This window comes from Chlorocebus sabaeus, chromosome 9 (assembly GCF_047675955.1).
Source record: "Chlorocebus sabaeus isolate Y175 chromosome 9, mChlSab1.0.hap1, whole genome shotgun sequence".
Taxonomy (NCBI): domain Eukaryota; kingdom Metazoa; phylum Chordata; class Mammalia; order Primates; family Cercopithecidae; genus Chlorocebus; species Chlorocebus sabaeus.
The window spans coordinates 55,184,577-55,210,514 of NC_132912.1; the positions used below are offsets into that span (position 1 = coordinate 55,184,577).

At 47.4% G+C, this 25,938-nt stretch overlaps 1 protein-coding gene across 5 annotated transcripts in view; it reads left to right on the forward strand.

The window, feature by feature from the left end:
* The window catches only part of GRID1 (glutamate ionotropic receptor delta type subunit 1), a 798,312-nt gene extending 772,598 nt beyond the window's left edge, over positions 1 to 25,714 (forward strand). For 3 of the 5 annotated variants that reach the window (XM_073019016.1, XM_007962724.3, XM_007962723.3), the window contains exons 13-15: positions 5,080 to 5,246; positions 11,505 to 11,745; positions 22,553 to 25,680. In XM_073019016.1, the coding sequence (XP_072875117.1) occupies positions 5,080 to 5,246; positions 11,505 to 11,745; positions 22,553 to 22,981 (837 nt within the window). In that variant the 3' untranslated portion in view covers positions 22,982 to 25,680. Of the gene's footprint in view, positions 1 to 5,079; positions 5,247 to 11,504; positions 11,746 to 12,004; positions 12,096 to 22,552 lie in introns of all 5 variants that reach the window. The other 2 variants (XM_038008970.2, XM_007962718.3) reach the window with 2 other exon arrangements.
* Positions 25,715 to 25,938: the final 224 nt, after the last annotated feature.

The window sequence follows — 25,938 nt, forward strand, 5'->3', positions numbered from 1 at the left end:
ATACTGTATCTATCAATAATAATCTGTTCATCATATTATTTTCTGTCACTTTCCTTAGGTATTCATATATATGTATATAAATATAAACATATAGTATTTGTGTAAAGTCTTTATATTACTATCTGTTACATAAAATGCTATCACATTTATGAACCATAATTTATTAAGTTGTTTCCCTAATAGTAAATATTTAAACCGTATGTTTACTTTAGAGTCAACTCTTGATTTAGAATATTTATCATGCATTTTAGATACATTTAGGTTACTTTTTTGGTTAAATTCCCAACTTGCAAAGGTGAAAGACATGAGCAGCTTTAAACATTTGTGTTCTGTACTATTGTATTACTCTCCAAAGGGTTGCATCATTTTGTGGTGCTGGTAGCCATGAAGGATTACGCACATTTTTTTCACAGTTCCTTTACCACTAGATATTATCATTTTTTTTTTTAAGTGCTGTGTAAGTGGCCAAATTACATTTCTAGAACATATGGTCTAAAAATGCAATTTGGCCACTTACACATATTAGTTTGCAGACATCTATTTTCTAGGATGATCTGCAGATACGTTTCATAGCTCCTGGAAGAAACATGGGTTGGAGTCCCAGGACCCCGTAACTAGTCCTGAAGGGCTCTCTGGGGTCAAAAGGGCCTGGACTGTTGGATGTCTATGCCCACCTAGGCTCTGCAGAGAGCTGAGGGCTTGGAGCAAGCTTGGCTGTATCCACAGCCTTGTCTCCAGCCTAACTTTCCACCAGCCTTATTCTAAGGCATTGATCCATGGTGAGTCAGCAATTGGAAATTCAGAATGCATTTAATATTATAAATGGACCAGCCAAACCAGGTAAAGGTAACTTAACCCATTGAAAGGTGAAATATAGTGTTTGCTTTTGTTTTCTTTTAATAGCGGAACTCAAATCAGTGGCATCCCTTTTATCTTTTAGGCATTATGAGATAAATGCCAACAATCTCTTTGCAAACAACTTACCACCTATCATGGCTGTTCTCAGACATTATCCTCCTCAACTTCCCACAGCCACCTGGAAGTAGGGACAAGACAGTACTGAGAGATACAGGAAGAAGGAGTTGGTCTGAACAGGAAGTGGCAAAAAAATAGCAGATCTAAAGATCTGTTGTGACACTTGGCCAAGGGACTCTGGGACACCTGCAGGGAGGCGACTGGGTTCACCCTCCTCCCTCTACAAGCACCAGACCATAGCATAAGGTTGAGAGGAAGCTAGATTCCTGCCTATGCTGTGTCTTTTCCAGAGCCTGAAAACATCCTCAACAGAAAAGAGTTAATATAAATAGGAAATGACAAATGCCTCCTAATGTGAGAGGTCTCTGAAATGGAGGTGAAGGGATGGAGAATGGCGAGAAAGAGATAGACATGCTTTCCTAACAGAACTAGAAGCTAGATAAGAGGTTGCACCCACAGAGGAGGTGACTGAACCTAGGAGCGGGATTGGAGGAAATGCTGAGACTCAAGGAAGAAGGAGGGTGAACTTGCAGCAGGAGGGGCAGGGAAGAGAGGACACACTTGGCTGTCCTGGAGGCAGATGCTTGATATATTAGGTGTTCCCCCCCGTAGTGGGGAAGTCAGACCGGTGGATAAGTAGCACAGAATAAGGGGGTGAATTCATCATTATTAGGGGCCACATGGAAAACTGATTCTGACCCTACAAGGAAGAAGCAAAGCTTAGAGTTTTTGTGGGGACAGGATGGAGCTCATTCTGCAAGGGGAGAAGAAGAGGGTCTGTATAAAGACAACAGGGCCATGATGGGTGGGATATTTTGACTTCTTAGAGCTGGTGTCTGCAATGTTCCTGACAGTATGGTCAGACCTAAGAAGCCTTATGTCTCAGACAGGCTCTGTGACACACTGGAAACTGGGGGAGATGTCTGCAAGGTCCAGAAAGTTCTCCTGGAAATAGATGAACTTGGGGACCCAAGGAAATACTTCAGCACTGCCTTTTACTCAGCATGGAGCTGAAAGAGAAGGACTGAGAAAGTTTTGGGATGCCAAGGAAGTGAAGATGACATTTAGAAATGGAGGGTATTTCCTAAGGACAGAGCTAGAATCTGGCCTGTCCTGCCACCATTGGAGCTTCTGATTTGGCCCTGTCAGGGTCCTATCCATAAAGGTTCTTCCCCATGCACAAGGAGCTCTAGGCATGTACTTGTGCTGGATATTGTCACCTGTTCTTGGAGGCACTGAAGTCAAGGCCTTTTCCTGTATTCACTTTAAACGAGGCTCAGTCAAGTTCTAAGTAGAAATATTAAATGGATAAGATTTACCACAGTCCATCCTCCCCTCTTTCCCATCTCTACACTGTTATACTCCCCTACATTTCCATAGAATTACAATCCCCTAGCATTAGATTTTCTGCCCTCTCCAAGGGTGAACCCCCAGTCTGAGACATAGGCCCATGCCATGACCAGAAAGCTCATCCTAGAGCCTACCTCCAGCTCCCATCACAAAATGTGGGACAGCACCCTCTCCAGGTGCTCCTGCTTCGGCATTTTCAGGCAGATTCTAGATCCAGCCACATGCTTCCTCAAGCAGACACAAGAAATATATTGGCAGCCTGGCATAGTGGCGTGAGCCTGTGGTCCCAGCAACTCAAGATGCTGAAGCAGGACGATCGCTTGAGCCTAGGAGTTCAAATTCAGCCTGGGTAACATAGCAAGACTGTCTATATTTTTTTAAGAAAAAGAAAAGATAAATATAATGATGAACTTAGTCCCTGTTTACAAATAGACAAATGGGGATATGGAGTATTCAGCAGGTCCAGAAGGCATCTCCTACTGTCTCCTCTGTACTTCCTTCCTGGTTAGCAGGGATTTGAGGCTGAGCCATTGCCAGCATCCCTTCTGGATGTTCCCTCCTTTTCAGCTCAGGCCAGCAGGACTATAAATGTGGGTGCTTTCATGCAGCTGTGCTCACCTGTCCCTGAGCCCAAACTGAGTCACAAACACCTGTGGCTTGAAGGAAGTCACGTGTCCCATTAGAGTGGCCACATCAGGCTTTCCTTGGAGTCCCTTTCCACTCTGTCTAAGTCAGCATATTTTGTTTTCATTCTTGGAGTATCACTTGAAATGTAGAAACAAACCTGATCTTAATTTTTCCCTCAAAGTGACATGCCCTTTTGAAATTGTACAAATAACAATGTCTGATTGTCATGTTGAATTGCAAGCATGGATGTGAAATGCTCCAAAGTCTGACTGAAACCAAATATTAGGTCATAAGTCAACATTTTGCTGAGAAACTTGGTTACTAAGAGGTTGAAAATGTCTATCTTTTTGTGAGAAAACTTGTTTGCCAGCAGGAAAAATTTATAGGACTGTTATCTTCCTACATGGAAGGAGAGAGATGTGTGTAATTTTGCAACCTGGGTCAGAGTCCTTTAGGACTTCTGAAATTGGATTGGTTGAGGACTGAGGCCTTGGTGTAATATTTGAATTGCTCCCTGAGGTGAAAGTCAATGAGTGGCACAGGTGTGTGTCATTTCTTACAAGGTTGTGGGCAAAATTGTCTGAATGTCTGGGAACAGGCTCTTCCCACTGCAGGAGGTCACACTCTGCCCACAAATCCTTCTAATGGAGAACTTCTGACAAAGAAATAAGCCGTCTTGGGCCATGGGCACTTGGGGTCTTGAAAGAAACAAAATCTTGACTAACTTCATCTAAGTAGCTATGACACTCTTTGGAAAGTCTCAGTGGACATGAAGACTCAACTGAACAAAGGCAGGAGCCAGGGACAATGCCCTCAACAATGCCAAGAAGCCTGTAGCTTGCTAGCATGGCCTATTATTGTCTGTGATATTTCAGTGCTGTTACTAAGCCCATAATGAGGACCCCCATCATCTAGTGCGAGCCATGGTAGAAAGGAAAGAAGTGGCAACAAATTGTCTGTGTGCTCACTATAGCATTAAAGCCAGGCACTTTGCTGCATTAAGAACATCCTACTTTGTTTCAAGATGGCCAAGGGACAGTGTCAGGTTTGCATCTCTTTCCAGAAAGTAAAGCAGCTTGCATTCCCTCCCAGTGCCCAAACTCCAGGCAAAGTTAGAATTGTGGTTCAGGATAGAAGACAACCTCTGCTGTGGATGGGTGTGACAGAGTAGGACTTTAACTGTCACCACAGGCAAATTCCCGATGGAAGAATTTGCCACCACTGCACTGATATGGAGACAGTGACACCAGAAACCTGCACGTGTGTGTGTGTAATGTGTTTACATGTGTGTGTGTACAAACATATATGCATGTGAGTGTGTGCATACGTATGTGAACACATACTTATGGGTGCATACATGTGTGTGTATTACACATATGTATGTGTATGTGCACAGGTGTATGTGTACAGGCATGTGTGTGCATGTGTAGGGGTGTGTGCAGGCATGTGCATACCTTCATGTGTGGGCAATAAAAGACAAGTGGCAGAAGCCTGGCATGGCACCATAACAGTCAAGCCCTGTCCCTGATGCATTTTTCCTCATGCACAGGGGACTCTAGACATGTGCATGTGCTTGTGCTTGATATTAAGTCACCATTACTCTGGGGCACTGAATTCAGGGCCATTTTCCAGATTTACCCTAAGCAGAGCTCAGACAAGTTCTAAGTAGAAATATCAGTGGATAAGATTTGCCACGGTTCTATTCTCCCCTGTTCCTCATCCCCAACTGTTATGCTCCCCAACAATTCTGATCTGAGAATCTCAGTCACCTGGCATTAGATTTTCTACACTCTCCAAGGCTGAGCCTTCTAATCTGAGACATAGGCCCATGGCACTGTGACCAGGATGCTCGTCTTAGAGCCCACCTCTAGTTCCTCCGCCCTTCTCCTCTCCATGAGATGTTTTGTGGCTGGTCTGCACACATTTTATGTCTAGTCAAAGTGAGTGGCCTCAACCAATGCTGATATTTGTAGGCCAGGAAACAGCAGCAGAGTTGCTGTGCTATCTGGTGGGTAGGAAGACCATTGAGGATGGGTCCCTCAAATCCCACCATCAAGATGGCTCACTGATCAAAGCTGACACAACAGGCCAGGCCTGCCTGATTTCATGGTAATTTTGATCTTTCAGGCAAAGAAGGGGAACTACGCCTTCCTGTGGGATGTGGCCGTGGTGGAATACGCAGCCCTGACAGATGACGACTGCTCGGTGACTGTCATCGGCAACAGCATCAGCAGCAAGGGTTACGGGATCGCCCTGCAGCATGGCAGCCCCTACAGGGACCTCTTCTCCCAGAGGTAAGCTCAGGCAGCTGCCTCGGGACTCTAGTGTCTCGGGACTCTGGTGGTCGAGGGTAAGAGAATAACCTCTTAGAAGACAAGAGCCCATGCAAACACCTTTGTTCATCACATTTTCCTAAGCACCTACTATGCCCCACTGCTTCCTCCTCCCCTACCCTCAGACCCTGTGGAAGTGTATGGTCCCTGCCAAGAAGGCTCAGAGTCTCTGTGGGGTCTCTGTTGTGAGCAGGTAATGCCAGCCCAGAGCATATTAGCATGTGGCAAAGACATCCTCAGTATGCTAGGGTAGAGGCAGGCAGAAAAGGGCATCTCACCAGACCCAGGATATCTGAGAGAACTTCCCAGAGGAGGGGACACCTGAGGCTGGAAGAATGAGGAGGAGTTAGCCAGAAAAATGAATAATTAGCAGGATCTGATAAGGGCCTACTAATCACTTTTAAAGAGAAATGTACCTATAAAGTGGAGTAGTCAATATGGAGACTTTTAAAAAGTAGGGTCAGAGAAGCAGAATGTCTCCATATTTATTTGCACGTGGCTGGAGGGGGCCTCTGATTGTAGGGCAGAAGTTTTCTTGTCCAAGGAGATGCTGTCTGCTGGGGCAAGGAAGGGATGTGGTCTTAGCCAGAAAGGGTGGAAGTGGGGCATGGGTAGTTCAGTGGCCTTTGTCCAGTAGTCAGCTGTGAACAAGAGTTCCTGTCCCCAAGGTGTCTAAGCCTTGGGCCATCTTCTTGCACACATCTGGGAAGGGCATTTTGCTGGGTGAAGGGATGAATCTGCAGAGCCCAGTGAGGAAGCCCTAGGGGCCAGCTCTGCCAGAGTCCACCCAAATCCAAAATGAGGCAGAAGCATCTGAATGAAAAGGCTGGCATCATGCCAGGTTCAGGGGCAACGCTTGTCGACTGATTAATGCATGGATTTCAGTACTAAGGAACTTCTATTTGGAGACGTGAAGTCCTTTTAAATCATTTCTTTAACATCCTGCAGTTCAGAGAGGGTAACTGGAATATCCAGGTTGCTGAGCCAGCTGCTGGCAGAGCTGAAAGTAGAATCCAGGTCTCCTGAGCCCTAGGGCTATGCCCATGTGGCTGCTGGATCTCCAAGCCCCACAACCTCCGTTCTCCCACACTCTAGATGTCCACATTGTGCCCTTCTGCTCATGAGTACCTGGGCCTCAGCCCCATCAAGGGAAGGCTGAGGAGGAGGGCCTGCAACCAGTCCATTCAGTGGCTTCTTTGCAAAACCGAGGAAAAGAGTAGGGCTAATTAAGGTAAATGAGACTTTTGGGTTTTCCCTTAAATTTAATCAAGTATACATTCTGTTCCTCCCTCTACTCTCTGGAGCAGAGAGAGATGACAAGAGGAAAGGAGTAGTAGTGATTTATCAATTGCTCAGATTAAATGCATGAAGAAAGAATGGCTTCTCTCCAGGATTTATAACACGTTGGTGTTCTTGAGGTTCACACCAGTTGGTTTTCCGAGATGGGAGGCTCAGGATGATTCCACAGACCATCAACCTCTGAGCATCTCTCTAGAACAGATGGTAAGAGAGCCCATGGGGCCAACACAGCAGCAGCACCAAGACCACTAATGTGCCCCAAGACAGCGCTCATGGAAGCACAGGGGCCCTAGTGAGGAAAGGTTAGCGTCCCCGTGTGCTCACACTGCTCCCATGGCTCCTGAGAGTCTGCTGAAGTGAACATTGACACACTGGAGAGAAGAGGCAGCAGACATTAGTCCAGGAGCCCCGGTCTTGCCTGGATTGCTGAATGGAGTCAGAGCAGAGGGGACTCCCATTAGGTCAGAGTAGAACCTGAGAATACTCAACCTGGGGAAGGTGGAGATGAGTGGGGAGGGATGTGGCTGCTCACCTCCAATATCGTAAGCCTTGCTGGAGGCAGAAGGAGTGAGATGTCCTTTGTGTGACTTCAGAGGACCAGGGCCAGGGCCAACATGGGGTGTGTGATTCCAGAGACCAGGCTTTCTGAAACAGGTCTGCCCACTACCTGTCCACTCACTGACCGTGAGGTCCATGTGCAAAACCTCCCAACAGAGACCCCATGGGCTGCTCTCCTGACTCCAGCAGTCACCATAATCAAATGTGGCTAGTCCAGTTTCCATGTCATATTGACAAGTAGTGTTTGATTACTGTTTGCTTTCATCAGAAGGCATGTGCTCTGTGATTATAAGGAAACGTCACCCGTGGCCTGTGCTGGCCTCCCATGGTTTCCTCATCTTCCTGTATGGTACAGTTCCTTCTGCGCTGGGATCATCCCTTGAGTAGCAACACTCAGACCTCAGGTTGCCAACTTACTGATGCCAGTGGTTCCTTAAAAGGTTCTGTTGGGCTGGGTGCAGTGGCTCCCCGCACTTTGGGAGGCTGAAGCGGGCAGATCACGTGAGGCCAGGAGTTCAAGCCCAGCCCGACCAACATAGCAAAACCCTGTCTGTAGTAAAAATGCAAAAAATTAGGTGGATGTGGTGGCGCACATCTATAATCCCAGCTACTCGGGAGGCTGAGGCATGAAAATTGCTTGAACCCAGGAGACGGAGGTTGCAGTGAGCTGAGATCGTACCACTGCACTCTAGCCTGGGCGACAAAATGAGACCCTGTTCTCAAAAAAAAAAAAAAAAAAAAAAAAAAAAAAAGGCTTTCTTGTATGGTGCATACAGAACTGTGAGCTGCCCCTAGCTAAGGCATGCTTTAGAGGAGTGAAGGGACAGGTCCTGAGAGCAATGCCTCATGCCATTTGTAGAAAACAGGTTCTGGTATAAATGGTAGGTCCTAGCCTTATGTGGAACTGCTGTGACTGTCTTTCCCTTCACCCTGGGAACTAAACTACTTCCTTCAATAAAGATATGCTCTTTTGCTTTGGCAGAAGACAGAATCTAGATGCATGTGCATGTGTGGCAGGGCTTATGTGCTATAAACAGGCTTGCAGACCACGGCATGCAGAGTGGGCATTCAATAAATGTTTAGCAACTTAATAGCCATTTATTGAGCACCTACTGTGTAGCAGGCTCCACAGCTATTGAATAAAAAAAAGCACCTGCAATTATATCTGTCTGGAAAATAGAACAGCTGGCTTCAGGAAGTGGCTATTATCCCTCTGGCTTTCTTGTAAGCGGGAGTATGGATTATTATGGTGTGCATTAGTTTAGCCTCATTCTCAAAGTCATTTTGTACCTGTGACTTGTTTTATCTTTCCTCTGTCCCTTCCATATTTAAATATCATTTTTGTTTGTTTAGGTTTTTTGTTTTATGTTATGCTTTCCTATAAATTGCCTTACTATCATTCTGGGATAAGACTGGGTATAAAAAGTGCATACAATTATAGGGAGCAGGAAGAAGAGGTCAGCAAAATTAAGCAACTTCCCTGACATTGCACAGGATCTGTCTAATGAGCAGAAGAGTGGGGACCTGACCCCACAACCACCATCTAGCCAGAGCCTCACCATCCCCTAGGCCCCAAAGCTGGCCCCAGGAGAACAGCCTGCTGTTCTGGAAAGAGCATGGCCTCCTGGGTCAGAATGACCCAGCTCTGATGAGCAGCATTGCCACTTTCTAATTCAACAGTGGGCAAGTCATCTAGATTCTGAGCTTTAGGTCTTTGAGACGTAAAATAGACATAATAAGAACCACTTTGCAGGCTGTTATGAGGATTCAAACAGTGTAAAATGATCAGCTCCTACTGTGTTCTCTATAAAAGGTCGCTCATGTCAGTGCTGGCAAGATAAGGCTACTGGTCAATGTGGCCATCAGGCTGACAACTACTAACCAGTTTTTATGGAGCTCTGATTACTGGCTGGATCTCAAGCTAACGGTCTGTATGTGTTCCCTCTTCTCATTTTGTCGCAATATCCTGTGAGGTAGGTACATTTATAATAACCTCAGGCTTTAGTGATGAGAGAGCTAAATTTGAGAGACTCCAAGCCTGGATTTGAATGGATAGCCATGAACACGAAGCTCTACCGTCTATCCATAGCTAGCTAGTTGTTCAACTGCTGACTTCCTCAAAGGCCCTGAGGTCCTGCCTATCTGTCCCTGAGGTTCCTGCAACTGCCAGGAGGCTCAGTCTCCTCACGCCTACCAGCACAGACTTATTAAGGCCAGTGAACAGGCAGACGTGCAGCCACTGAGTTGGCCCGACATGATCATATGAGGTGGTACAACACTGCGGCTGTCCGGTTCACCATGTGATGTGCCATGAGAGGGGTCTGTATTGTTCTGGGGCAATCTAAGCATGACCCCAAACCATATAAATGCACATGTATCTTAACAACCAAGTCCCTGAATGTACAGCCACATTCTGTGTCTTACATCCTGACCAGTGCCCTGAGCACTTAATGGACATTATATCAATATCTAACCACAGCCATCTTAGTCAAGTTTTTACTGCTCAATTAGTACATTCACACATTTATTGACACAACAGACATCTACTGACAGCCTTAGTGGTGCCAGTCACTGTGGTTGCTCAGGGAAAACAGAATAACCCACAGCTCCTGTCCTGAAGGATCTGCTCATCTAAGTGGGGGTCAACAGTTTATGTTGCAAAGATGAGAACACTGAGCTTTAGGAGGGGCAAGTCCCTGGTCCAGGTGAGGTCTGGTGCCTCCAAAGCCAATCTTTGCACTGAGCCAGGCCATTCCCAGACATCAAGAGGCCATGCTGTGCTGGGCCCATGATGCTGACAGGTCTTGGGACCCCCTCAGGGTTGTGACTCTTGTCTCCACCAGACACAAGCCCATCTATGGGAATTGAGCATAGCCTCAGGTCTGTGGTCACAGCTGAGCTGGAATGCAGATCCATGGTAGAGATCACACAACTGTCCAGTGGGCAGTGAATTTCTCCCAGCTGTAAACAACTGCTGCTCTCTAACAACACACACCCAGAGAACTCAGAGGGACCTCTACAGATGTTATCAGTCGAATATATCACCATGGATCAGGCTTAAAGAGCTCCACTCCCCACTGGAAAAGCTTAGGTGTTTGGGGTCTGAGTGCTACCAGCTACCACTGGCTCTCTGTAAAGACTCCTGGGTTACAGACAAAAATACCACAACCAAAGAAAACCACAGTGGGGAGTACAGAAGCAGCATGGGTTGTCCCACCATTGCACACATGATGAAATCGAAACTGCCGCTCATGGCCTCTCAGAGCCCGTGTCTGGGCTCTGCCTTCTTCCCTGTCCTCACCTGATGCCTGCTCCCGTACCACCCAATAGCCTCCCTGGCCATTTTTCCACTTCTTAAACGTGCTAAGCGCTACCCCAGACATGACTTTCACATGGGGTGTTAGTCTCAGGGAGGTTCTTCCTCCTCCAAGTTGAAAGCCAACCCTGGCAGCCTCATAATGACTTTGGCAAGACATTTCACCTCTCTGTGCCTTGATTTCCTTCTCTGTAAAATGGGAAAGCAGGAATAACCATCTCAAAGGATTGGCATGCGAATGAAGATTGAAAACTATTTGCCAAGCATGGAGGGTTCCCCTTGGCACGTAGAACATGCTAGACCCATGTGAGCTGTTTTATGATTAATCATCCTTCAAGCTTTCCCCTACCTGTAGGCTCCTTGGTGAGGATTTCTCCAATCCTCCAGTGAACACCACCCACCATGTGCTGTTTCCTAGAACCTCTACTTTGATTAATTTTTTTTTTTTTAAATCACAGTTCTGCCCGTACTTTGATTGAGCTAATTTTTTTTTAGGGTCAGTGATTGTATCTCTAGACCATAAGCTCAGCAGTGCTGAACATCATACTAGGCAAAGCACAGAAGGTCCTCAAATCAAATGATTGTATGAATAATTTGGTGAATCCCAGTGGGAGAGACTTAGGATATAGTAATGAAAGCTCAAAAGAAAGCATTTTCAGGATCAGGAATATCCTAAATCCACAACCTAAATGTTTGCCTCTTTCCTTTCTGTATTTCCCAGTTTTATCTTGAGCTCTTGCCACAGAATCCATGTGACGGGCCTTATGTGATTTGCTGTTAGACTTTATTCTTGGGCAGTGGGATAGGGTGGGAGAGAGCGGGGGGCTGTTGGGGAGGGAAATGACAAAACTTAATGTGCATTTTGGGAATAACACTTTACCTGCAGTGTGGAGAGTGGACTGGGAAGAGAAGAGCTAAGGCAGAAAGCTGCTAGGATGGCTCAATGTTGTCTGTGGTGGGGCCAGCATGGTGGGGCAGGGGCCAGGGCCCTCATGGCTGAGTCGATGAGGTCAGTGGCTATAGCTCACCTGGATTGTGTCTTGCAGGATCCTGGAGCTGCAGGACACAGGGGACCTGGATGTGCTGAAGCAGAAGTGGTGGCCACACATGGGCCGCTGTGACCTCACCAGCCATGCCAGTGCCCAGGCCGACGGCAAATCCCTCAAGCTGCACAGCTTCGCCGGAGTCTTCTGCATCCTGGCCATCGGCCTGCTCCTGGCCTGCCTGGTGGCTGCCCTGGAGTTGTGGTGGAACAGCAACCGGTGCCACCAGGAGACCCCCAAGGAGGTCAGCACCCTGGGGCCTGCCCTCCCTTTCGCAACCTAGAGGCAAGAGTGTCACACTGGGCCGTTGGGAGGGCAGATTGTTTCTAGTTAGTAGTTACCTGAGTCATCTTGTCTGGAGACAACAGAGTTTTATATTGGGGGATTTTGTTGTTGTTTTATTTTGTTTTTAAAACTAGAGAAGAATGTAGGGGATGTTTTCTTGCTTGAACAAAGTGCTGCAGTGCCAGCCTTAGCCACTAAAGTCCTGTATTTATCTATAGAGCAGGTACAGCGTGGGCAGCGCCAGAGAGCCCTTCCCTACCCTGCCCCGCCCATGTGCCTCCACCCTGACCTGGAGAGACCACCTGTAGGGTAAGAGAGGAGCCCATTCCTTCCTGATTCTCTTTGACTTCTCACCAAGGGCCACAGGGCACTGTTCTCCGAGAGCATCAGGGGATCCCTGTCCCTCCCAGCACTCCTTTCTCCCTATATTCCTCCTCCTTGCAGGGCCCAACCTTGCCCCTGTCCCTCCTGGGTACACCCAGCCCAGGGAACACTCTAGCTCTGTCCAGACTCCAGGTTCTGGGCACAGGTCCCTCCCTGTGTGTGCCAACTGCAAGTTGATTCTGTCCCTTCACACTTCCTTCTTATTGGGTTTGTATTCTTCTGTAAGCTCTTTTTTTTAATTTTTATTTTTTCTGAAATAAAGCCTTCACCAAGGTCCCCCAGAGACCTGGAGACAGTTCCCCTAAGGGAGGGTGGAAAGGAGTGTCATTTGGTGATGATGCTTTGCCAGCAGAAACTACACATGCCCAGCCACACCATCCGCGGGGCTGTCACTCTGGGCCACATAGGCCTGAGCTATGTCTAGAACCACAGCTCTGCTTAGAGACTCTGTGGGTGCAAATGGATATAAACCTCAAACAGGAAGCGGTAAGGCAACCTGCATCAGACCCAAAAGCACTTCTGTTTTGTTTTTGTTTTTTACCTGTTTTTGTTTTTACTGAAAGCTCAGATAGTACCGGGCAGTTCATTAAATGGTTTCAGAGGAAGGAGGTCCAAGGGGCACAAAAATAAACTGAGCCAGGAAAGAAAAACAGCCAGGAGGACGTAAGAGCTGGCAGGCTCCTTCTCAGCCTAATTTCAAGCAGGGATTTGGCACCTCTGGACAGGAAGGGTGGGTCCACCATGTCTGTGGCCTGGGTGTCTGGCCACATCTCACCCTCCATTCGTTGGTCTGTAAGGGCATTCCTGGCAGGTCAGGGGTGAGGACAGGGGTGGGTGTCCCTCACTCCTATACAGGACTCTGCATTATACCAGGTAGTGAGCTCTCTGTCCTTACGCTGTCTCTTCCCTGGAAGGAGGAGACTGCTTAACTCTGTACATCTGCAATATTCGGGGACATCTGTCTTCCTCTCCGTCCTTCAGTGTATCTCCATGTAAGGGAATGTGAAGCTGGAGCCAGTTGCAGCTTCAGTGGCTGTCCTGTCACCCCCAGAGCTCAGAAGGGAAGGAAGGCAGAGCTTTGAGGAAAAGGCCTGAAAGGAACAATTGATGGTTCTGTCCCGAGCTGCTTTGGCTACCGGAATATTTTGTATGAAGAAGTCAGTGGGAGGGATAGTGAATTATTTTGACGAGCAGTGCTAAGGAAAGGCCGCACATATCTGACCTCTCCTCATCGTGTCAGCCCCTCCACGCCATGGCCAGTGTGCACCATTCACCTGCTTGGCACCACCCAGGTCTCTATGCACGGAAGCATCAGTGGGCAGCCATGGTGGCGTGGTCCCAAAACCACTCCCAGTAGAACCAAGAAGGATGAGAAGGATGGAAAAGACCAGGCCCCCAAATTGGTCCACCTTGCTCCCACTCCGTGTTGTTTGTTTTGGGTTTTGCTTATTTTCCATAAGTCTTCAGCCTGGTTTCCTCTGTGCAAAGGCCTTTTGTGTCAGGGGAGCAGGGGAGGGTCTCCAGGTGGATGAAAATCACACTGTCAGGAATTTGCCTTCCTGGGCAGCAGTGGGCAAGGCTGGGGGCCTGGAGACACAGGTTCAGGCTCAGCCCCAGCCTCTAGCCTATCATCTGTGAGCCACATGCAGGGAGAGCTCGTCCTTTGGATGGGAAGTCATTGTCTGCTTTTAGCCATGTCCCTTCACAATGCCTAGTTTAGTGACGGTTTGGACAATTTCAGCCTGGACCACCCACAGTTAATTGTTGTGGTATATGTGTGTGAGAGAGACAGATAGAGAGAGAGAGAGAGAGAGAATGAGAGAGAGAGAGAGAGAGAGAGAGAGAGAGAGAGAGAGAGAGAGAGAGAGAGAGAGAGACTGGTGATTGTTAAAGAGACATAGATAGGAAGACAGAAAAGAAAAGAGAAAAAAATGTAGAGACCAGGAGACCAAGGAATCACCTAGCTGTGAGGAACAGCTCCTTTCTTGCCGGTAAAACATCCTAACTTTTATTCTGGCTTCGGCATAAGTCCAGGATCTCAGTTATGAAATGATGAATACATCAGCCCTGCTTCCAGAATGTGGGACTTCCTGCCCCTGCTGCCAACCTGCTTCCAGATAAGAATGAAGACACATGGGGAGAGGCAGGTTGGAAAAGCACAGCAGCTGCCTGTCCTCCAACCCCTTCTGGTGTTCCTAGGAAGGGTTGCATGGAAATGTTCCATCTTTTTCCTATTTTTATGGGTTTCCAAATTTCAAATGCAATGTCTCCCTTCCTTCTTCCCTCTCTCCCTTTCTTCCTTTAATAAGCCTGCCTGTAGAGACTCGGCCCCTGCCTTCAGGGAGCTTACCTCCTCATGCACAGATGTGGCAGAGAGCTGGGCGCAGCAGTCTCCACTCATTGAGCAGGCTGTCCTGCAGTGATCAGCAAGTATCACAAAAGTGCTGAGGGCATCCAGCCCAGCCAGGGCATGGTGGGGTCAAAGGGGTTAGGGGTGTAGTTATTGAAGACTACTTGGGGCTCAGAGCTGTTACAACTGAGCTTTGAAGCATTGATACAAATCCTGGTACTAAAGATGAGACAGGAAGTTGCATTTTGGGCAAAGTGAACAGCACGGAGGTGAAAAAAGTCATCATACCTCCTGGAGCTCTAGGGCTGAAGTGTCAACATGAGGAAGGAGATGCTAGCAGGGGAAGCTGGGGAGGGATACGGGGCCTGCACCGAAGAACTTAAATGCCAGACCGAGAGGTTTTGACTTTATCATGCAAGGAATAGGAACCAGGAAAGGGCTCAAAACAACAGTCTTTTAGAAGCATATTCTTAAAACCTTCAAAAAATAATGATGGTATTTAATCCAGAACTACTTTGTGCTCCTGGTTGCCCGTGTTTTATGGGGCAGCATTTGCAATTAGGTGAGAGTGTCTGGTTGATCTTTCAATGTTTCATTTTGAGGCATTGGCTGTATTTCTTAAGAGCCAGAAACCTGTCTTTGGGTAGAGCCCAAGTTGTGTTTAATGGCTTGCTCTAGGATGTCGTCACAGTTTAGACACCTACTTGAAGAAGAGTAGTAATGTGCGTTCAACCCCTTAATATTCATGTAGATTTGAGCTCATATTTTTTCTAAGGAATCAGACGATTATGTAGTTATCCAATGCAGGTGAATGCACCAAGCTCCATGGATGCAGTAAAGAGCCACCCGCTAGATTTATGGGAGATGTGGAGCCATTGCTCTGAGAATAAAATATTCATGAAATAAAGATGAGAACTGCAGAAATGGGAGATGACATGAGGAGTGAGATATGAATCATCCATCACTGGGCTCGGAGTTTGGAATTGTTGCTTTCTGCCTTGCCTGCCCTCCCTTGGCCTGGCTTCCATCGCACACAGGAGCTGGCTGAGGCCAGGGTAGCCGGGCAGCAGGGGACAGAGGAGCAGACGGCCCCTCTGTTCTGGCTGTGGGCAGCCTCTGTCTGCATGCCCCCACCTGCTATGAAAGATTAGATCCCAGAGGCCCTCACTTCTTCCACTCCACACCCTTCCTTGCCTCCACTCCTTTGATGTCTTCTTCAACTGCATGTAAAGAGTTTGCCCTTCTGCACATTTTTCTTCTTCATTTATGCCAACCCAGCAGTGTTGCATTGAGGATTCAACAAGGGAAGGCATATAAAGTGAATTAAAGATGTGCCTGGCCCAGGGTCGTGCTTGGTTGATGGTGGCCAAGGGGCTACTCCATCCAAAGGTTCTGGGCTAGGCAATGAGGAATATGAGGGAGACAAGTGACACCTTAGGGCTCCTTTCCTGTGCTGAGCAATCTTGTTAGTCCTCTTCAGTAGTTGAGGAAGGCATCCTTATCCTTGATGAAATCCATCTCAGAAGTGAGAAGGGTAGAGATGGGATGTGAACAATGTGTCTACCTCTGTACCCCTGCTGCCTCCCAGGTACAAGCTTTTCAAAAGGCCAGGGCGCTGTCCTTTCCACTGGGTATGTGCATGAGCCCATTGGGTTCCGAGGCAGCATTTTCTAGAGGACTTGGGAATGAAGGTTGTGACTTGGTGCTCTACCCGGGGCCAGGTTCCTGGCTTCTGGTTACACATTTACATTATCTGAACCTCAGTCTCTCCCTTCTGCTAGAAACAACCTGGCCTGAGAACTATGCTCAGGAGCAAATGGCTTAGCATGAGAGTAAGAATAGTGAGTGTGCATATTTCAGCCCACGGCCTCCAGTGAGAAGCCATGGAACACTTACCATACACCACTGTGTATCTCAAAACCAGATCACTTGGCAAAGCCTCCCCTGCCTGCTGCCACCACTAGCTGCCTCCCTTGCTGGGTGTGCTCCACATTGCCAGTAATTATTTACCTGCCTGTCTCTGCTTCAGATCCGTCAGTGCCTCCTCACCTCTGGATTCCCATCAATTTGCCTTCTCTCTGGAACAGTGGAAGCTCTCATTAAGGGGTGATGAATATAATTGAAGTATTGAGCACTTTCTGTGTGCCAGGGACCAAGATAGATGCTTTATCAAGAACATTAGCTCATCTGGTAGTAGGAGCTCAAGCACGTTTATTGAATGAATGAACTAGTCTGGACTCACATAAAGAAAATGTTATTAATGTTAAATTGTTGTGTAATCATTGCAGCTGGATCAATGGCTTTCAATTCTGGCTGCATATCAGAGGTGATGAATTCTGGGGCTTTTTAGAAATACAGATGCTTGGGCCCTGTTTCCCAAAGGGTCATATTAGGGAGATCTGGACTGCCATAATTTCTAAAATCTCCACATGTGCTTCTGATATCCAGCCAAGGATGAAAATCTCTGATCTACGCCAGCATTCCAAGGTGAGAAGCTACTGGGGGTAATGAAATTTGAGTAGAATGAATTCTTACTGGTGTGGGGAGGATGAATTTCTTGACACACTGATGTCATGGAAAAGAGCCCAGGTTTTAGGCTGGGTGTAGTGGCGCATGCCTGTAATCCCAGCACTTTGGGAGGCCAAGGCAGGAGAATTGCTTGAAGCCAGGAGTTGGAGACCAGCCTGGGCAAAAAAAGCTAGACCTCAGTCTGTGCAATTTGTTTTTAATTAGCCAGGTGAGATGGTATGTGCCTGTAGTCCCAGCTACTCAGGAGGCTGAGACAAGAGGATTGCTTGAGCCCAGGAGTTCAAGGCTGCAGTGAGCCGAGATTAGGCCACTGCACTCTAGCCTGGGAGACAGACGGAGACCCTGTCTCAAAAAAACAAACAAACAAACAAAAAAAAAAAAAAAAAAGGAAAAGAAAAGAGCCCAGGTTTGGGAACCTGGTAGATGTGAACTCTCGTCCTGACCTTCCACTTACTGTGGAATCGCGTGGCCTTGAGCAAGCTGCTGTACCCCTAGCCTCAGCTCATTCCTTGGTGCACCTGCTGCTACCACCATGATGTGAAGTCATTGTCGGTTCGCTCTCATTGCCCTCCCTAAAACATCTGTGGTTGAACTGATCAGAACTCTTTCTCCTGGTGCTTTGAAAAACTACCACCATCTCCTGAGACCATTTCACTTACGTAATTGAGCTCCTTTGTCCTTATCCAGCCAATACTCTCAGACCCCTAGCCCAGCCCGTTGGGGTTGGGTAAGTCTAGGGAACAACACTGAAGATTGTGTTGGTGGCATTTCTCCCACCTCTTGGGTCCAATTTAGCACCTGGTTGGTCTCAGTGGTAACAGGATAATGCCACCAACAGCCAGCTCAGTCAGGGGGAAGTCCCTCATCCCCAGTTTTGTTCCTGCCCAACTTAAAATAAGAGCTGTTGGACTCCAAGCAAAGTCTGTTCTAAGGAGTCCCACGTGTAACAGGCTGTTACAAAGATGATAGTTTAGTTAATTACCGTTTTCCAATACACTGTATTATTTCCACATTGGTGAACAGTGGCTTAATTACAGAACTTTATCTCTGCAAGACAATGCCTGGGAGAGGTTCCCCAGTAACCTCTGTTGGTGCATCTGTCGTCAGTTTAATATGGGATGAGAAACACAGAGCTGGAATTCAGCCGGATTCATGGGTAAACACAGTCTGTGAATTTTATGTCATATTCAGGGATGTTTCACTAGGTCAGTTACCTACAGTAAATTAATGAAGGTAGCAATAAGTTTCCAAGTCTCTTTTCACAGCTGTCATTACCTGGCCGAACACTGAAACCTTGGGATAATGAGGATGTAAACGGATGTAGTTCACATAAAAAAGCCCATTATTTGAATTTGCATAACATAATAGAATGCACCATTTTGTCTAAAAGATAGATAATTATTCAAATCACTCCTGCCTCTTTCCTTGAGTAGGCTGATTACTCCTGTCTCCTCTTTCCTTGGCTGGAGACACAGAAGGAACAGCCAGACATGACTTTATGAGTGCTAAATCTACAGCCCCAGGTGATACAAGCAGACCATGCTTCCAGGGCTTCCAAACCAGGCAGTCTGTTCTCTGCACCTCAGCTCTGGCTCCCACAGACAGCAGCAGGAGCAGGCAACTTAAAGGACACATTGTGAGACACAGCAAATGGCTGCATTTGTTTTTCAGAAAACACAGGAGTCATTTGCTGCAGTTATACACGTTTTGTTATTCAGTTAAATAACCAAAATAAGAGGCTCGAGATGGTACCCTCATCTCCCAGGATTTGTCCTGGTGTTGGGGCTATTGGGAATGATGGAATTTGAGTAGAATGAGGTGACACTGATGTGAAGAGGATGGATTTCTTAATAACTATTTGGATAGGAAACTCCCCTGGAACGTTTGTCCATTTGGTGTAGACACTTTCTGCATGTCCTGGCACAGAGACTTTAAAGGCTAATGATAACTGCAATTGGGAGTTGGTTCCTGCAGCACAGCTTAGCAGTCCTTAGAACTGCTTCATCCATCCTTAATTTGAGGCAAGCAAAAAAAAATATGGGTAAAATAAACTTAGTCAAGCTCTTTCTCCAGAAATAACAGACTGGCAGGCAACTAGCTATATCCACATTCAGTCTCAGGGCTGGTTTTGATTCTAAATGCTCTAGTATTACCCAATCCACTCCCCACCGCCATGTTTACTATTCCATCTTGACACCTGTGCCCTGCCACATGACAGTCCACCATGCTCCATCTTTCTCTCCCTCACCCTTCAGTGAAGTCTTCCAGCTCAGAGACGTGCCTCACTCACATCTTCCTTCAGAGGATTTTGGCTGGTCTGTCTTTCCCTGAAGCTCTCATGTTTGTTTCCCTGGCATTAAGTAGAAACAGTTCTTTCACCTTGTCCCTTACTTCCAACCCCCTACCTCCCTGTGGCTTTCTTGGGCAGGAAGTTAATCTTTCCTTCTCTCCAAACTCTGACAAAATGGGAGCATCTCCTGAACACCCTGGGCTAGTGCTCAGTTGACTGAGAAAAAGGACAGGCCCTCTATCAACTGCCAGAATCCAGAGTTGAGCAGCCCTGGAACCAAGACACCCGCTTCCCACTTCAATTGAGTCCACTCAAACTTTATTTCTTTTCATCTTCAAAGGGGTCCTTAAAGTCCTGAAGGGAAGTTAGAAGGGAGGAAAAGGGAAGATTATGCAGCTGACTAGTTACTAACTAGTTCTTCCAGTGGTCCCCAGGTAATCAATTTCCCTTCCACAGAAATGAAAGTCTCTGCCAGTGAGGGTGACCAGCTTGTTCAGCCTTCTCCAAGCTTTGCTAGCTGCAAAGAGAAGAGAAGGTTATCTTATTAAACCCTGAAAGTATCTGAATTCCTCTCTTAACTACTTCAACTTCCAGACTCCCTGGTACTTGTTTTGTGCCATTCATACATTTCAAAATGAACATGCCTTATAGATACAAATATTCACCAAAATGATTGTGGCACTGAGTCTCGCTAATACAGATGACACTCTATCCACAGTTTAACAGGAGCTCATAGCAGTCCCAAGAATGCTAGAGATGCAGACTTGATGCTGGGCAGGAGTCAGGGCTTGTCTGGAAGTCCAGCACCCAGACACTAGGAGGACAGCTGTGGAAGAGAAAGTTTGACGGAGTCCCACTGCTGCAGCAGATGAAGCACCCACTGTTTTCTGTCTCTCCGTCTCTTTGTTCAGGATTCAGCTTCAATCTTACTGTCCTTATTGGGGTCATGGTCCTGTCTCTTTGTCAGGTAACCTGTCTCTTGATAGCCTGTCAAACTGTTATCCAGTGGGGATAGTAACTCCCTAAAAGCAATAAACCATAGACTTCCTTGGGAAAAGATCATTGATGCTGAGTGGCGCTAAGCCACTAATACCCTGTATAACAGTTATAAAATATCCCTAAAGTAGTCTTACATGCAAAAATGAAAACAAAGCAGACAAAATAGAACACACAAAAAGGAGCAAAGTTGAACAGAGCTGGCTCCACCATGGTATAAGGTAATTAGGAAAATAACTTGAATTTGGTTTGCTCTATATTTTACAAATCTTTGAAGGAGTCAGCATAAGCATTGCATGAACAATATTTAGCTGGGCCAAGTAGAAGCCTGGCATTCTCCAGCCAGTCCCCCCGATTTCCCCGTGACACTTGCCATGCAGAGGTGACCCTAACTCAGAGATGGTCTCCAGCACCAATGAACTGAGCTCTGCTTGTGTGGGTGGGCTTCAGATCACTGGAGTTGTGACTGTGCCTATGAAGCTGTGCCAGTGGTTTCTGATGTCATTTTCACCTATGACACCGAGCCACATCCCATAGTATCCTCTACTGTCAAACCAGTTGGCTCTCTTGATTTCCTCCTGCCCTGGCATGACTTGTCAAGTTGTCTTATGGGTTTTGTCAGTTTTCTTGTCCTGGGAAGGATTCTGAGAATGACAGCAGGTGTCTCATCAGAAGCCAAGCTCTGTGTGCCAACCATCAACTCATAAAGGTGTGGAGAGAGCAGTGGTCCCACCTTCTATGTGCCAGGGGACATTGAAGCAAGGAGTGAACTGTAGAGCACTTAACTTCCTTGCCTGGGGAACACTGAGTTGACCTTTCATGGGGGTTAGCCCTGTAATTCATGCACTCATCTGGTCAGGGCTCATGCCCATCTTTCAGCTGAACTTCTGGGGGTGGAAATCCTCTCCCATCATCCCCACAGAAGCTCAAAGCAGTCACTGGAATGGCTCTTAGATTCATGTGATTCCTTTGTTTTCTTCTGAAAGCATATTCAGGACTCCTATGTTTCTTAATATTTCTAACTCCTCTGCAAGGTGGACAGGGGATGGGTTGCTTTCTCTGATACAAGATGCCAACATGAGACCACCTGCAGGGGTGCCTGGGAGCTGAGCTTCGAGACTGTATTTCTCTAGGAGTTTGAGGTGAGGGAGAGGTCACCACGTTCCCTGGCTCATCAGCACCCATGTTGCTTACAAAGTCCCTGCAGCTTCAACCTCACCGGGAAGCTCATATGGCTCCTTTGCTGAGCACCAGATCCTGTGCCCACCTCACTGCGGGGAAGCTAAGGAAGGAGATGATGTCTTCCTTGAGCTTTCAAGCAGTTTGTCTGCCTTTAATTATTCTGACATTGTAGACAAATCATCAAGTTATTTGAAAGGAACAATATTCTGTTTTGTTTTCTTTCTTAAGCAAATGAACAAACCAAGTAATTTCCTGTGATGTCACCCACTGTGGTGAGACAGTATCAGGTGTGAGATCACCCACTTAGATAGCCTTGAACCCTCATGAAACCAGGAGAGTCAGCTGACCCTGGGGAAGTCCCATTCCTCACAATCTCCATGCAGGAACCCTTGCCCCCTTGCCCTTCCAGACAAGGACATGTCCCCTTCCTTGGGCTGCCTGAGGAGATTACACAGGGAGGACAGAGGTCACTGGGTGAGGCAGGGCTTCTCTCTGGCTCCAGGCCTCCAAGCTGCCTCCAACACTCATGGACCTGTGACTCTGAGGAGTCATTGAACCTTCCTGGGCTTGAGCCTCCTCTTGTGCAAGGTGGGGATGATCATACAAAGTCTTTTCATCATCGTGAACTCAAAGTGGCAAATTCATGGGGCACCTTAGGAGCTCAAGGACCATTTCCTTTATTCCTGTGGGACTTCTTCTCCTGTCTCTGCCTGCTCTTCAAAGCATCTTGTCCTAAGGGTTGGTTCTGGGTGTGGCAGTGACTCTAAACTGAGTACAGAGGCAAGGTAGGATGCAGCCAAGGCCTGTTGATGGCATCTTCTTTGTTACATAGGGATCATGTCTACCCCATGGCTTCCCCAGATGACTGAGGGTTTGCCATATAATTGAGGGGAGGTGGGAGCCACATGAATGGGATACTCACCCACAGCCCAAGAGACTGACCAGGCCTGGTGCCTCCAGACATCCAGAGTTGTAGCAAGCCAGCCTTGACTTACTGTTAGGGCCCCACCTGACCTTCCTGTGCCTTCCCTCCAGGACAAAGAAGTGAACTTGGAGCAGGTCCACCGGCGCATGAACAGCCTCATGGATGAAGACATTGCTCACAAGCAGATTTCCCCAGCGTCAATTGAGCTCTCGGCCCTGGAGATGGGGGGCCTGGCTCCCACCCAGACCTTGGAGCCAACACGGGAGTACCAGAACACCCAGCTCTCAGTCAGCACCTTTCTGCCGGAGCAGAGCAGCCATGGCACCAGCCGGACACTCTCATCAGTGCCCAGCAGCAACCTGCCACTGCCGCTGAGCAGCTCAGCCACCATGCCCTCCATGCAGTGCAAACACAGGTCACCCAACGGGGGGCTGTTCCGGCAGAGCCCGGTGAAGACCCCCATCCCCATGTCCTTCCAGCCCGTGCCTGGAGGCGTCCTTCCAGAGGCTCTGGACACCTCCCACGGGACCTCCATCTGACCGTGCCGCCTGCCCTCCCACCCACCCTCCCACCCACCCGACCAGCAGAGCTTTTTAATACAAGAAGACAACAACACAAACCACACACACTGGCACACACACACATACACAGAGACTCTTTCATTTTTCTTGTACATATGTGTAAATAATGACAGAATGGAGTGGGGTAAAAGTGTATTTTGAATATTCCCAATTTTCGAAGTCAGTAAAAAAAACACAAAAACTGTATGAATGACTTTGTAAATTTTGTTCTATATGAATAAAAAGGAAAATTACTTGTGATCATTCTGAAGTGCCAAAGGAGCCCCCCCATTCCTGGGCCTTTCTGAGGGCAGGAGGGGCGACCAGATAAGAAGCCCCTCTCTGCTGGGGGAGAAGGGAAGACGAGGAGCCCCACATGCCACTAGCTGCCTTGTCCCATAGCTTGCTGCCCCATTTCTTTGCTCCTGGCCCCTCATTCCTTTTAGTCCTTCAGCTGGATAAAGAGTGAGTCTGGAGCCCACATTGGGCTCGCCCACTGGGTTGCTGTGCCGTAGGGTGATCGGCTGTTCTGGGTAGCCTGGGACTGAGGAGGTGCCCTGGACTCAGGGCCGTCCTGTCCTGTCCTGTCCTGGATCATGCGGGACGAGATGGTCACTGCTGTGTGTGCCGCAGTGTGCCTCTGCCCCGTGGGCCCAAGAGAAGCTGACAGTTACCTGTAATAAGGTAATTGAGGACTTTGATACTGAGCTGTTCTCATCTCATCCTGTTGGCTTTGTTTCTTATTTTCTTTTCAAAATTAGAAGAATGAAAAAGTGATAGAATATTGGGGGAAGGAGAGCAGACTCCATCATTTCCTCAGGGAGGCTGGGCAGAGGTGGGGTTGATCTGGAAGAAGGTCCATGGGGGCAAGGAGTTTTGAGGTGGGGTTAGTTACATGGACCAGGTGAGGTGGTGGAACAAAAGGCGAGGTAGAGGAAGAATGTTCCCTTGGGTTTCGGCCCATGGTCCCGGGTGAGAGAAGGAAGTGAGGCCATAGATGCAGGGAGTAGAAGCTTCGTGGTGTCAGGTAAACGAATCCTTTTAGAAAGAGTTGGGGGAGGTGCCCAGGTGGGTGGACCAGTACTCCAGGTGATGGGGCACGCTGAGAAATAGAGAAGAGACCATGTTTGCTTAGGTAAGATGAAAGCGTTGCCCCTTAGATAAGAAGCATAAGTGTAACTCCCATCCACCAGGGAAGTTGCTTGTAGCCCCAAAAGTGAAGGCCTATCTCAGGGTCCTAAATCCTGCAGGCAGTCCAACAAACAGGGATGGTTCCAGCACAAACCCTCCCTTCCAGCTTCACCACCCTCTCCAGACCAGACCTGGAGTCCTCTTCAAGCAGCAATCCAGCCCAGAGCAGAGGCCCTCCCCCACTCAGGGCATCTGATATCCTCTGAGATTTCCAGGCCTATGCCTGTGCAGGTACAGCTGTGGGGAAACCCAGTTTTGTAAGCCTAGGACTACCTAACAGCTCCCCCTCCTTCAGTTGCCCTTTCTGAGGCAACTAAACTACAGAATCAGGGAAAGAACCATTCGGAGTGGAACTGGGGGAATCTGAGTTGTGTCACTTCAGTTCCTCTCCTAAAGACAAAGGTTATTCTGATCTCCAGACCCGTCAGAATGGAATACACAGCCCACATCTGTCACTGAAGGAGGTGGAGCTCCCACAGCCAGCAGTAATCACGGAGCTGAGAGCCTGGGTCTGTGATCGTGGAGAAATACAAAGTCCTATTGATTGCTTCTTCTATAGCCTTGTGGAGTTTCTAGAAAGATGTATTTATGAGGGTGATAACTAGCTCGGGATTGATTTCTTTCCTAAAGTCCCTAGTGACATGATTGAGCAGTAAAGAACGGCCACATCACACAGTCAGCTAAAAGCACTGTGGGGAAGAGAGTGTTTATAATTATGTTATTTATTGCTGGATGCTGAGAATGGTCTGATATTCGTGCTACCTAGGCAATCCATTGACATTTCTCCAATCAGAGCATGTGGAGCTTGAAGCCAGGCATGCTCAGAGAAGCCTAGGTGGGCTACCATGACCCCGAGGAAGAGCAGGCTTTGTTTTCCATCAGCACATTGGGGGCCCTGCCCTGAATGGTCAATTTTTCATATATATAGATATATATATCTATATATATATCTATTTTTTTAATCAAACTCTGGTCTCACTGCCTTATCTCACACCAACTCTGTTTCCCCATTGCCCCCTGAGATGGCCTGTCTTCTGGGGTATAGCATGGATGTCTTCTTGGATGGTTCTGCTTAGAATGAGTGTCAAGGAGGAAAGAGAGGGAGATGGAGGATGTGTTTCTGCGTGTGTGTGTGTGTGTGTGTGTGTGTGTGTGTGTGTGTGAGAGAGAGAGAGAGAGAGAGGGAGAGAGACCAACATCCTCAAGAGAAGTATTCTGCTTATACAAAATCCTTAACACCTCATGGTGTTATTCTTCACCATTTATGTTATTATTTTTTTTTTTTAGAATATTCTACCCTTGGCATGAGGGGAAATGATTGATAGTCAAGCAAGTTCTCTAGGAAAAAAAAAATCTTCCCAACTCAGATTTCTGTGTCAGCTCAGAATGTATCTTTTTTCATGCTTTGCTCTTTGGATTTATAACTCTGTTTAGACTATTCCATACATTTTAGGTATATTTTGTGCCTTCAGACACTGCAAATAATAATCAGCATTTGGATTAAAGTTGTTTAATAATAAATCTTGTCTTTGCTCCCTATGCTCTTATTCTCTGGGGTGAAGAAATACTGTCTGCTTGTTTCTGGGCATGCTGAGATTATGAAGTAAATTCTGTGCCATCGGCAGGGACAGTCATGAGAAAAACTCCTCTCCTCAAGGGGGTCTCAGATATGCCTGGAGGTGGGCCATGCCCTCCTCACCCAGTGCATATCCAGAGTTCCCTGAAACCAACTGGGGACAGTGTGA